Source organism: Pyxicephalus adspersus, chromosome 5, assembly GCF_032062135.1.
Source record: "Pyxicephalus adspersus chromosome 5, UCB_Pads_2.0, whole genome shotgun sequence".
NCBI lineage: Eukaryota > Metazoa > Chordata > Amphibia > Anura > Pyxicephalidae > Pyxicephalus > Pyxicephalus adspersus.
The window spans coordinates 23,640,645-23,655,294 of record NC_092862.1 but is presented as its reverse complement, the minus strand read 5'-3'; the positions used below and the strand labels follow the sequence as shown (position 1 = coordinate 23,655,294).

At 38.4% G+C, this 14,650-nt stretch overlaps 1 protein-coding gene across 1 annotated transcript in view; it reads right to left on the bottom strand.

Annotated features, from left to right (window-relative positions):
* Nucleotides 1-7,501: 7,501 nt before the first annotated feature.
* The window catches only part of GDF6 (growth differentiation factor 6), a 34,715-nt gene continuing 27,566 nt past the window's right edge, over nt 7,502-14,650 (bottom strand). The window contains exon 2 of the mRNA XM_072410881.1: nt 7,502-14,160. Within this exon, the coding sequence (XP_072266982.1) occupies nt 13,289-14,160 (872 nt within the window). The 3' untranslated portion in view covers nt 7,502-13,288. The remainder of the gene's footprint in view (nt 14,161-14,650) is intronic.

Sequence of the window (14,650 nt, the reverse complement as noted above, 5' to 3'; positions counted from 1 at the left end):
AAATAGCAAAACTTTGAACACTCTGAGTTCTTTAAAAATCCCTTTACTGTGACTCCATGCTGGTTTTTGGGGTGCAGTGGTCTCTTTCATCAAGGCAACAAATAGAATGTTCCCTAATAAAGAAGAATTTCTGTGCCCCAACAACACAGTGTCAGAATAGACTACTTGTGTCATCTGACCCATAAGATCAATTTCAATTTAAACTTTAGGTTCATTAAAGGTAAGGATAACTTTTTTATTATTATTCAGAGGCTGAGCCTCATGTCCATAGTGATATGGATAACCTAAGTAGGAACTCCTTCTCCAAGGCATAGTTACCCTGACACTATAACTTGATTCATTTATTAGGAAACCTTAGCATGACCTTTGCCTAATATTCTACCAGGAAAAAAAAATTAAACAGATGAAAGAGCAGAACACCATTTACAAGCCTATAATTAAACATGACATAGGTATCTGCAAACCTCAAGAAAACATTAGCTGAACCTTTAAGGCATGAATGGAATGGATAAAACACAAGGAGATTGAGGTGCAGAAAAAAAGCAGGAAGATGAGTCATAGGTTGCAGGACATGATGAATGAGATGCAAAATTATTACCAACTGCAAGCTATTCCTAAATGATATTTAGGGCAAACACACTCATTTACCATTGCTGTAGGAAATAAAGGATGATGAGATAAATGCTTAAATGACTACCTAAAACTAATTTTTACAAATTTAAAATTTGTGGAACAACATCCGATGACATTTACAACTGTGTGCTCGTACAGCTAGTCACCTAGTGAGTTTATTATTACTTGGGCATATTTTCTAAAAAGGTTGGGATATTTAGTAATTTGGGTATATATTATACTTTCTTTTAAGGAGACTATTGAAGCTAAACCCAGAATGGCATGAAGAGGATGAAGGACATGTCACCAGTCTTTTCTGTAGGCTCCCGTTTCCCGTTACTAATGTACCATGTATTGTTCTGTACCATGGCTGTGTGAGGTTGTCATCTTGGTAGAGGCCTTACCCACAGCAGTCCCCAATTACTGGTGATCTAATAACTTTTGGGACAGCAGAAGAGATTGTATAAAACACAGATGCGCAGGAACAGAAGACAGGAAGATCCAAAATGGTCCTCATATGCAGCTTCCTCTCTAATAGGAATAAAGAGCAGAAAATTGATGACTTTACAAATTCTAAAGAGTCTAGTATTTAAGGCTTGCAGTGCCATAGATGATCCCGCACTGCAGATATACAGCTGCTGATTGCACGGGCACAGGAAATACAACAATATTTGCCAGGAGGAATACAAGTCACATTGAAGGTACATTTTCAGGACTGCATGGGCACTATTAACATGTTTAGATGTTTCTTTTACCATATTTTTCAGAAAACATTAGTTTAGGCCCATTATTACTATAATATTATTTACTATTAAGCTCAACGTAATGCATTGTACTTATTCCTTAGCTAAAGCTTTTTAATCCCCTTCTGTGTCCCTATTGGATGAGTTTTCCCCATGTCCTTTTTCTCTTATGCTGAGCATTTGATAGTATGCATAGCAAATTCTACAGCCATATTTTTTTTTTTTGTTTAATTTTTTGTTTTAGGGGATTACATTTTATATACAAAAGTCATCCAACATTGGGAAAAGGCAGACTGACTGTCTATAAGAATAAATGTACCGGTAGATTGCAATGAGCATGCTGAAAGTTAAGGCTGGGTCTTCTTCTGCTGTAGCCCATCTCCTAAATGTTGTGTGCTCAGGGACGCAGTTTTGTACACCACAGTCATAGAGAACATTTATCTCAGCAATTTTGGGATTGCTATTAGTGTCTGGTTATTTTTTATTTCTCTCTCCCCTTAAAAAGTTATATTCATTCACAGAACTGCTGCTCACTGGATGTTCTCCATAGGAGGTCAGCTGTTGCTGTGAAAGTCCTATCTGGGAAAAACAACCATTTCATTGTTTTATTTTTCAAATATATTCGATTTTGGTTGAACAACAATGAACTATATATGTATGTATTATATAGCTGCAACATTTCCTGAGTGACTATTTGCATTTGTTAAATAGATAGATACATAGATACATAGATAGATAGATATAGATAGATAGATAGATAGATAGATAGATAGATAGATAGATACATAGATAGATAGATAGATATAGATAGATAGATAGATAGATAGATAGATAGATAGATAGATAGATGATAGATAGACAGACCTTAAAAAAAGTGGTTTCTGATTATTACAAGGAAGATTCGATTTTCGTGGCACTTTTGGGCAACCAACAATGTAGCCAAAACTTTTTTTAGTGTATTAAGGAGCTGAAACCTCAGGCCAGGTTGTTATTGGAGACCCCATTAGGTAGAGTCATCATCATCACTTTTTGCCCTGGTGACCATTGGGCATGAGTTTCAAATTCAATTCCAACCAATGGTTACAAATACACAATAGCTGTTTGCTATGTCTTTGAATGTATGAAGAAATTCATGTAAACCAACACTGCCAGCTGTGAACTACTGCAAATGGTTTGAAGCCGATTTTCACATTACCAACTGTATAACGAATGGGAAAGTTTCCAAATGTGTACAATAACATTTGGATTACATCCATTGTTTAAAGTAGTTGGCAATGTAAACATCATTTGTTTTCAACTCGATTCAGTGAATTTGGAACAGTTGATGAAACCAGGATGAATCTGGCAGAATCTAAAAATCTGTAAAAATCCAATGTTTCGAATGGTTACCCAAACAGGGATATCTTCCATTAGAGACATTTCAGTTCTGGTTATAGTCTAAGAGGGATTTATTGCCTATTGGAGAGATTTTCCCTCACTTTCTGTCATGCGTACAGGGCAGGAAGAAAAGAGAAATCTCCAGGGCGCAGGTGGAAAAGACGTGGCAAAGGTTCTTTACTCTATCCAAATTCAAAAAAAACAAAAAGATTTGGAATAGGATATACTTTAAAGGAAACATGGAGGCTTCCAATGCTAATCTCCAAATGAAAATGCTTCCTGGACCTCTCTGTCTTCTATATGACCGGCCACCAACACATAATTAGATACATAAATGAAGTCAAAACACCCTTTACCTTTTCCAGGTTGGTGACCCCTAAAGTGATAATGCCATTGGATTATCTAACAAAGCAGACTCCATATTCTTCCCAGTACAAGTTTCCAACGGATGTTCATGAAGCAAAACATTGAACAAACACAATCATTCATTAGCTGATGCATTTCTGAAAGCCGGATAGTCATCCCATCTCAACAATGGCCAGCTGATGTTAAGACCTTTCAAGAGTTGTTCCTTTATTACTCTGCCCAATTTATCTGCAGAAGTGAATAGCAGATCCCTAAATTTCACAGTCGGAATGTGCTATAGAGCTTAAAGCTCTGTACTTTATCACCCTTTAGAAAATATCTCTAAACATTGTAAGTTGTTAATTGTGTGATGTATAAAGAACATGATTAGTGCACTAATGATAACAGAAGGAGGTCTACTATTGGGACAGGTTGAGGAGCTCTGGGAGTGCAGGCATGCAGACATTGAATAGAGTTGTACCTAGCACTAGAGGGTTTCACTGATATAAAACAGCTCCTTGGGATTAGACACATTGAATAGAGTCAATTAGCATCAATGAATCTTTATACACAAACAAGGCAAGATCCTAAATTGGTCTTTTCAGCAAGTCACAAAGGCAACCATGTTGTACAAATACTAAAGTTTTCTTCTAGCTCAATAATTACTGTTAAAGCAATGGTATAAAAGTGTATCTTGTAAAGCATGTATACTATAGAACAGCTGCAAATTAGGCAACATCACAGACAACAAAGTCAATCTGGGGACTGCTAATGCTATTCTGATAACCAGCTTTAAAATCGGTACATGTTCTGAAGTTAATTCTTTGGATAAGTATAGCAGGGGTTCCCCAAGACATGAAAAGTTTGTTCATCAGTTCTGACATATTAAAAAGGTACAAAAACACTGCTCTATCCATAAAAAAAAACAACTTTTATCTACATCAATGATCCATGAAAAAAGACAGGAACATATGCAACATTAGTTTAGCGCTATTAATACACACTATGCATTTTTACAATTTCACCATAATTTCAGTCTTGTCTCCTGCAAAGCCCCATGATCTTCAAGTTTCTTGCTGGAAGTCACAAAGATTGATGGCCGATAGCATCACTTATTGATTATTCTGAAAACCTACACATTACAGCTCTGATTCTATTTTATGTTGTTTTAAGCAAAAAAAAATGGTATGTAACCACAATGTCCAACTTTCAAAACGTTCCAAATGAGGATTCTGAAACAATATGATGCTGCTGACTGCTGTTCACATATGCTGTCCCTTTTTCTCACCTAAAAAAAGTTCCTCTGTACTTTCTATTTTTGAAAAAAAATAATTGTGCCCAATGTTGGAATGGCAAGTGTACAAACACAACTGTATATTAGATTGGTGCTTGGAATAGAGATTCCAGTAATAAATTAATTTCCATACATTGGGTCTGATTTATTAAAACTCTCATGGGAAAACCTGTGTAATCTAGCAAACCTGGTTGGATGGATTTCTTTAAAAATAATTTGCAACAGGTTTGTTAGATCATCCTAGTTCTCCCATTGTAGTCTTTCTTCTCCTTTTCTCCGTTCTTCTTGGAGAGCTTTAATAAATCAAGCCCATTGCCTTTGTTTACTCCAACAACATGGCACATCAGTCTCTTTGATCTCCTGTTTTGCTGGGCACATGCACATTTTCTATTGTTGTAAAGCATGATGTAAATTGGCCATAGATATGCAAATGTTCTCCATTCTAATGGAAGGATCAGACTTCAAGGAAGGATGTGAGTTAGGATCCTGAACAGGTATGCTTTTGCTTTTCATTAAACATGCATGGTAATGCTGAAGGAGCATGGTAAAAACAACTGGGTGATCTGATATGACTTTAACACTGATATTACCATTCTATGGCCAGCTTTAGTCACTGTACTATTTGGAGGTCATAGAGGGTGGGGGATTTCTTTAAAACCAATATATGCCATGGCCTGGAGTTGCAGGTCTGCCAGGGGGAAATGGAAACATAGCCACTCACATATCAGGAGGCTGTAATTATAGCAGTCTCTGATAGCATAGACGCTGCCTATCAGTGCAAACCCTACAGAGTTTCATGCAGTTTTGTTGGTGGAATAAGATACTTAAGAATAGGTACATTTTGATACAACATTCATGTATCTTCTGACTACATTGGCCTAACCTATCCCACCCTTCACCTAACAGTTTCCTACTTATTATTCTTTACATTCTTCCACCATAGGTCATCTTGCCTGCCTGCTCTTGCACAGTACAGCCCCAAAGACTTCTGAAGAGGTAATCTACCCTCATCTATTTCTTGGGGAAACAGCCCAGTATTCATTATAAAAAATGTCCAAGCTTTTAAGACTAAAAAAGTTCTGCTTGCAATACTTTACCTTTCTTCAGCTATAACCCTTTAGAACATTTAGTTTGTTGTCTGTTGTAGGTTCTCTTTTGGGTTAAATCCAATCCTGTGACCCCAGGCTACAATGGGAATCCTAAAGCTACGTACACATGTCCAACGGTTCAGGGCCGATATCGGGCGAGAATCTGGCGTGTGTACAGCGCCATCATCTAAACGACTGTCCTGGTGGATCCATGGACGAATGATGACTAACGATCCTAATGCAAGGGAAGGGGGAGAGCGTGCAGCAGGGTGCCACTTCGTAGCTCTCCCGCTCCTCTCTGCACAGAGCAGAACGGTGCTGTATGTACAATGCTCGTTCATGCATCGTGTAGTGCTAGTCATTGGAAAGGTTTGTGAAAGATCCTTTCAAACGACTATTATTGCACATGTGTATGCGGGTAACTCTCAGTGCAATGCTGTAGAAAGCAACCTTGCCATTCGCCTCTCTAGAATCCCAATGTGGAGTGATCCAGAGGATGAAGCAGCCTAACAGGAGCCAGTGAGCTCCGATAAATTTTTATGGTTTTATGAACCACAGAAAAGTCACACTGATTTATATAATGTTGTTGTATCGTTTCATGAAATTGAATCTCTAAGGACCATTTCAAACTCAACTGCCATCCTAACCTCTCCCATTCAAATGAATTAGAGTTGGGAATTATTTTTTGCATGTGGTGTGAGTCCTAAAAGTGACATGCTGCTTTTGGCTGCATGGTTGTTCTTTGAAGATTTGCACTGCAATCATGGACACAGGTGAATGTGATTGCCCTGCTGTGTGTTTGCGGGTGTGGAAACCTAGGCTGTGGATGTTAAAGGGTCCTGCATTGTTCTCAACACTGGTACAGAGGGAGAGAGAGAGCACGATATCAGCTGAATAGATTTCCAGCAGGATTTACACGTATTTGTTTCCTCCTATATAACAGATTTTACAAAATGCTGTCAATAGTATATTTAAAAAAAACAGAAATGGCACATAAGGTGAGTTCACATTTTTTTTTCCTCCATGACCATAACTTGGATTGAAAATGGGAGATCCGAAACTGTGCAGGTGTCACCTGAATTTTTCTGGGGAATCTAAGGGCAATTAAGTAGCAAACTCTCTCACAATTGTTCCTTTAAAATAGTAACAAAAAATAAACTTGACAATATTATATGTTCTTTACTACAATCAAGGCCAAAAATATTGGCACCCTTGCATTTTGCATAGCTGGGTCTCAGCCGGAGGTCGTGGGTTTTACAGCAGGACAATGACCCAAAGCATACTTCAAAAAGTACCCAGAAACGGTAAAGACAGTGGTCGCCAACCATTTCCAACTGGCAGACCACTAATTTTACTAGCTCCAGATTTCACATGCGCGTGGAGGCAGGTGTCACAGGGGGAGAGAAACTTCCCCTTTAGTAGCGTCATGATGCCAGAACCCGTCCACTCTCCCATCGCAAGTCTAAACCTTCCCTGAGCTTGGGATCTGTACGGGGGACATGGTCTGCGGCTCTGGCCGGTGCGTCCCTCCAGAGGGGTCCTTCTCCAGACCCCGCTCAGGGATCCACCAGCCAGAGCCGCGGACCACCAAAATTTTCTCGAGGACCACTGGTTGGCAATGGCTGGTTTAAGACAAATCGCTGGAGTGTTCAAAGTGGCTATCAATGAGGTCAGATCTACATCCCAAAGAACACCTGTTGAGAGATCTAAACACAGCAGTTAGGAGAAGGAACCCTTCAAATCTGAGAGACCTACAGCAGCAGGAAAAAAAAGAGGTCCAAAATTCCATTAGAGATTCTAGTAGAGAGATGTAAAAGACTAACTGATTGTTACAGAAAGCGATTAACATCAGTCATTTTTCCCAAAGGGTGAGCTACCAAGTATTAAGTTGAGAGTGCCAATAATTTGACAATTTTAATAGGCCACCAATATCATCTTGTTACACCCATGACTATCTTTACACCAATAAAATCATAAACAAAAAAATAAACACATCAAATAACATTTTATATCAAAGAAAAGTTTAATAATATTGTAATATTTTGAATAGCATCCAGTAAAAGGTATGGTAAAATGGTTTTGAATATTCATTTGCCTCAGATTTCTTTTCCATTTGCAGATACTTGAAATATATTGAGGTAGACAATTATTCTTCAATCCAGAAGTGGCACAGAAGACAAAGTATTAATAAAAATGTAACACTAAACCACTGAAATATCTGATTAATGTTTAACCCTGTACAACTCAATAATAAACTTACAAAAAAACAATATTACAAATTTTAACATTTGAGTGCATAATAATATTATTATTTATAACTATAATTAATATTTTACATTAACCCAGTTGCCAGTGGCCTGCTTTACATCACATGACCTCCGACAGAGGGAATTTTTTTTTGTCTTTCACATGGAATGCCGTTGTTCATCTCCACTTGGCCTAAACAAATTCTCTTTTAAATAAACAAATATTTACAACATTGTCATGAACAACAGTGCATTACGAGAAAACATGTGCATTTTACATATTGCTTTGCCATTCATATCCTATAGATGTGGCAGGTATACCAGTATATTATCTGAAACCAGATATGAATGATATGCTTTATATAGCAGATGTGGATTTTATAATATTTAAACTCAGAAGTGCGCTTTTTGGGGATGGGGTATCAGATCACAGACCTAGAAATATTAGATGTTTATTCCCCAAAACTGATGGTTTCATCTGGTGACCATAAGGAAATCTAAGAACACCTCCAGCTTGCACTAGAATCCCCCTATAGATAAGTATTGGGGGTTAGGAGTCTATCAGGCAAATTTAGCTTTACCCTGAGAGAAGGGTTCCACGGGGACTTAAAAAAAGCCAAAATCTTAGTTGTATATGTACATATAACTATCATGATTGTCTATGGTCAGCTTCAGGCAGTCAAGGCAATTCATAATCACATATCTACTTTCAGAAATAATACAGACCTAATAGTTTGGAAAAATAAAAGGTTTAATGCTTCTGTGGGCCTCATTTCTGAAACATGGAATCTGACATTCACTGGTGGGAAATAATTACTGCCATTGAAACAAATAGACCATTCCCAGGAGGGAATGTTTAAGGGAATATCAGATTCCCTGTTTATAAATATAGCCTTATGTGTATTGGCCTTTTAGATAGTTGCCCCATGAACTGTAATATATTCTTGTTCTGATGACAACAATGATTCATTTTCCCTAAAATCTACTTTTGGTGAAACTGATCACCAGGACATAAAGATAGAGCAAATCTCCCCAACAGAGACACATACATATGATATCTGTAAAATCACTAGCACATTAAAACAGATTAATAAAATGGACAATGGTGGTGAAAGCTCAGGTTCTTATTTCTAGTATGCCCCCTATTAGAAAGATTTAGCATTTCTTTTTATTCTATTATCAAGCCAGGATATAAAGAGAAAAGTTTCCTATGGGGGCACTTATCCTTTCCTGCTCTGTCCAAAAACCAATTGATTTGGGTACCACTTAAAGGGCTTGTCCACCATTTTTGCAGAAGGAACATACTAAAAAATAATTTGTGCAATGAAAAAGATTACAAAAAACTAGTATAAGAAACCCAACATGAACTGATCCCTCCGTATGTACATATACACCTACAGTTCTGTGTTGACTTTGGGAAACACCAACCCCACTGTTTACCATGGGCGATAGCACCAGATTCTTTGACTGTGACCAGTCCCAACAAATTGAATAATACTTCTAAACAGGAAGCCATCAGATGTATGCCATATTGTGGAGGTGCTTCATTAACATCTCAAAATTCTAAGGAGCACACCAGTACCTTGGCCGTTTCATACTTACAGTACATAAGGCGTGTGATTAAGGACTGTTAGTACAGAACAAATAAAGGTGTTGTCATGCTCTTTTTTATTAATAATATTATTAATATTATTATTATTAATAATATGTATTTTTCTGCATTTATCACTTCTGGTTTTAGTTAGTAGATTCTTTTGGCTTCTTATTCATTCTAAAAATATGTGCAATTTATGTATGATCAAACCTTGGAAGCAGATTTTCAACGCTAACCACTATACCACCTTGTGACCCAAAAATACTAATTTTACATGTTGGCTAATAAATTGTCCAATGTAACCCATGAAAATATTCAAGTGTTGCTTCTTGTTGTAGAACACATGTTCTCAGCCAGTTATACTTTGTACATCTGACATATTCAAGGGCATCTTCTGCTTTAAATTAAATTAATTCCAGTAGTATGAAAGTTTAGTAGACACCAAAACTGGATTCGTGCATTCATTATAAATGGCATCCCAAAGCACATGTACATAGGTAAATATATATATATATAAGCTAAACTCCAGGGTAAGGATAATCAAAAAAAATATGAATATAAGAGGTAATTGTCTTACTTGGATCTGAGTGTGATTTATGTTCTTGTTTTGTGTCTGTACAGTAATCCATCCTCAATGCATACATAAAAGCAGTTGGGATCAATGGTAAGAGAGGCTGGTATATTAGGGCAGGTTACGGGCATTATTACCAGGGGTGTAGTCGTAAAAAAAAAGAAGAGGGGGCACGGTACTATCCATGGCGAGCTCACATGCACATCATTGTTATGAAAAAATGCCACCCCACTATACCCCTGCCTATATGTCAGTCAAAGGGGAAGAAACTTCCCCCAGAGTGACGTCATGATACCAGAACCTGCCCACTCCCCCATCGCAGGTTTGGGAGTGGGCAGGTTGTGTTCAGAAAGACAAAAATTCCAAAAAAAGTGGGAGCACGGCTTTCCCACCCATGCCTGCTCGACTACAGCCCTATTACCACCTATTAGCACCACCCTGTGTGGGAGCTTCCTATAATAAAGACTGGTCACTGCTGCTTGTGCATGGTGAATGGTCTTAGTTCCATTACTCCCCCTTCTGTAGTTTATAGCGGGTAGATTGCAGTGGGTGGTCCTGCTGGGTCCCTCACATAGTTCTGCTGTTTACTCTGTCCATGCACAGCACAAAAATGAAGCCACTGCTAGTTTGTTTTATGGTAATATTTAGGGCAACATTAGGAATATTGAGGATTAGATTTTTATACCTGGAGTTCAGCTTGAAGAATAAACCTCTTAGGAGTAACAAAAAAAAAATAGCTACATGCTACCTGCATTGTGATCATGGGCATAGGTGGATGTGGTTGCCCTGCAAAAAATAACCAAAAACAATGTCTCTGCTGAATTTTGTATGGTTACCATGAAGGCTCAATTTTTACACATCAAAGAAATGTTCAGGGGGCCAGAAGGGCAGGTAAACTTTGGCACATACTCAGAATAAATTTTCTTGAAATGGATGGAGCCCAAAATCCGCAGGCTGCTTCTGGTTATTAAAAAAGGAAAGTGGATTCCATAAATGATAGAGATTTAGAGGGTATGGGCAATATATGTGGGCACTTTTGGGCAGAGCTGAGATACATTTACAGTTTCTAGGAGATACATGGGAAATATTTGCTGTAGATAGGAACCCCATGGTAAGTAAAGGTATGGGGAAATTATAGCTAGAAGGCAGCTGTAGTAATAAGATATATATATATTGTTGTTTTCAGTACCCATAAAAACCAAACAAGAAGCAACACAATGAATATTTCACTAAAAGCACTATACATTAAAAGTAATGTATACAAAAAATCTGAAAATATAATTGACAAATAAAATGTCCATTGTTCTTCCAATATCAGATAGACATAAGTCTAGACTTGGGCTTCAACCCCAGTCTGGGTATAGTTGTATCCTAAATGACGACTTCCCTATTAATACCACCAGTCAAATGTACATAATGAAATGCTAGCTATCATCAGGGAAGAATGTGATTGCTCGCTGGGTGTAATGCAGACAGTCCTCATTAAAATGCTACCAGCTCTTAAAAGCAATGAAAATAACACATGTGGACAAGCCCTTTGTCATACTGTAAGTCATATATTGCTTTGAAGATCTTTTAAACTGAAATTTTGATTCCACCAAACCGGTAATTAGCATTTTGCACAAATCTCCCTTCTTTTTTTCTTTTGCCTGAGGCTCTCATAGGCTAATAATCTTCTAGGAATGTCAAAAAGACAAGGAGCGTGCTTTTACTATCCATGGGAAAACCTTGTATTGTATTACACTAAATGCCTTGGCAGTAACTACATGCAAAGTGCAGTATCCTGTAGCAACCTGACATTTGTTCACATGTATCTAAATCCAAAGCAAAAAGTAATATATTACAGCTAATCGGTTGTTATCAGGCTGTATTAGTTTTCTTGTATCAGATTATTTTACAAAGCTCAGTGGGCCTGATTCAATAAAGCTTTCTAAGACTGTAAAGATCGACTATCATAGGAGAAACCTATATGACCCAGCACACCTGGAATGGATTTCTTAAAACTCATTTGATATTAGCTGTCAGTTGTTTAAAATCTTGGAGAGCTTTAATAAATCAGGCCCATTGCAATGACTTTATGCCGGAGTTGTCACCCCCTCAATCCTAACTGCTGGCTCCCAATTTGTACCGCAGAACCCCTCTCACACTTCCTATCTCCATACCATGTGAGGACCTGATATTTAATTCAAAGAGGCAAATCGGACCGGGCTGGTAACACTGCTTAAAAAAAATCAATGCAATACAACGCATGGGATGTTAAGAGCACTTTGAATTTTTTACAGGCTCAACAGGTATTTTCTTTTGTTTATCAAACAGATAAACAAAAAGCTTTTACATGAAATAATATTAAACAGAATTTTATATGTGAATTTCATTGTTAGGATTTATATGTTAACTTAAATTATTAAAGACAAAATCTAATTGGCTATTGATGACTATGACCATTTGTGCAGTTATTATACCTTGCATTGCCTTATGTATGACCTGCCAAGCACACAATTCACCTGGATCTCTGTGTTCCCCCCCTGATCCTTCTCTTTCAGTTGTGTGTCTTTGTACCTAGTAAGTGACCTCTGCATGTGAAGTGATGTGGATCATCCTTTGGAATACTTGCTACGATAAGGAAGGCAGCTGGGGAAAAAAAACTTTTATTGGGGCCTGTCTGCTTGTTGGCTGCTCCCATTACTCTCCGCATGCCAGCCCATGAAAAGAACAGACTATTGCTCTCCTGTAATCTTAAATGGGCTCAGTTTGAACAGGTGCCTGTCACTGCATCTTGTGTACACTTTAAAAATCAACAGAAAAAAAAAGCAGCAACATAATCCTTTTCTATCCAGACGTGACTCCCACCGCTAGATCTGGATGGTGTGGGTTCCATTAGATTTAATAGGGAGGAGGAGGGTTAACAAAGTGCCATAATCAGACTCCCTTCCACCTCCTCCCGCCATCTTCCAAGGAACATGAGACCATTGTGGAGAACTCTAATCAGACAAATCACAACCAAAGTTCTAGCCAAGTTCCTTTTTTTCTATGTGATTGATGCAGCTGGTAAACTGGTTTTAGCTTAGTATAAAGGATCAGCTAAAACCTTCCTTCTGGAGAACCTAGAAATAATAGGATTTAAATATAGGTGATGGCAGTTTTCATTGCTCACCCGTGGGTAGAAAATGTGTAGCTTTATATGTAAAGTGTCTGTGAAAAGCACAGTGCACACCATGCAGTCACTGATCAGTGCCTTTCTTGCAGCGTATGGTATATCCTGCTAGGGTAAAAGGAGGGGCCAGACATGTTACCACTTCTCCCCTGGAATTTTACACGACTCGGTCCTGGACCAGCCCACTCTTGTCCCTTATTGTTCTTTTTGTGTTTTCCATCCTATCAATTCGGATAAGGCTGAGAACCACCAAACTAGCATCTGCTACCTGCAACCACAGGACTCTACCACCATATCCTCATACTGTTTGTAGACCACATTATTACCAGCGTCAATGTAAAGAATACTGATAGGAGTCAATTTGGTGGGAACACAACAGCTAGGAGGAGTAGATCCTGGGTCCATAGAATTCATTAAGGTCTGGATGATTGCATGGTTGGTGGGTTCTAGGTGAGACCTCAAAGGAAAATCACAGACCCCCTCACAGTGATATGCTTCATATTCTAAGGGAGCTATAATCCAATCATCCCAGCCCAACTCTTTAAAGTTCACGTGAAGTGGCTTTTTGCTACATCTGAGTCGGGATTTCCTTCCGTGACGTTTTCCGTGACGACTGTTAAAAGTTGTCCTTCTTTTTCTCTTGGTTTTAAATTGAAATTTGGCCTCCTTTTCCAGCCCCTTGGAAGAATGAACTTGCTCCTTTAGCTCATTATAAAGGTTCTTTTTCTTGGATTTGGTGAATACCACCAGGAGGGCCTTTTCCTGCTGAGATCTGGGTTTTCTTGCCAAACCTAAACTTTTTAGGTTTACCTCAAGCCCAGAGGTGGCCGAGGTGACTCTTAACTCCAAGCAGAGCTGCTTTCTGGTTCTTATGTTATCCAGGCTTTTCCACAGATCAAACACTTCCCAGCCTGGCACGGTAGTTTCACGCAGGTCCAGTGTGATGGAATCCCATGCGGTGTTGGATGAGCAATGGAAAATCTGCAGGTGGTACAGCCCTGGGGGAGCTTTTACCAGCTCCATGGGAGTTTTCCGAAAGATCCTTAGCTCAGCTCCCACCAGTGCTTCTTTGTCTGACAAAGTTGATACATCAAACAAATACCTCTGTCTTCTAGCAGGAGAGTGGGAGAGATCGTCTGTAAGATAAAAGGAGAAAAAATGCTGTCAGTTTCACTTAACAGTCTGGATCGTGTCCTGTCTACCTGCAGTAACTACTAGGAACGTCAAGTTCCTTCATTTGATCATTGCTAAATATAGATTCACTATATCAAAGGCAATATTTGTACTACAAAGTCTTGAAGATCAGAATAAAAAGAATTGACAATGATAATAAGCTAAAGGAACCAATGTGCCACAACCCCTGGCTTCAGAACTGCTGTGGAACTACAAGGCCTGCAATGGCATGCTGGGACCTATAATGCCAATAAAAACATGTATTTTGTATGGCAGTCCTGGGACCCCAATTGCAGACAACTGCTACCTAAAAAATGTACAAGTGTGTTCATTAATAAAAGACATAGGAATTACATGTTTTAGTGAATGTTAATAATCAGCAGATGACTTAAAACTGCCCCTGTGCCAATATGATGGACATTCAGCTAAATGTCTGTAAATCAGCAGATGGCA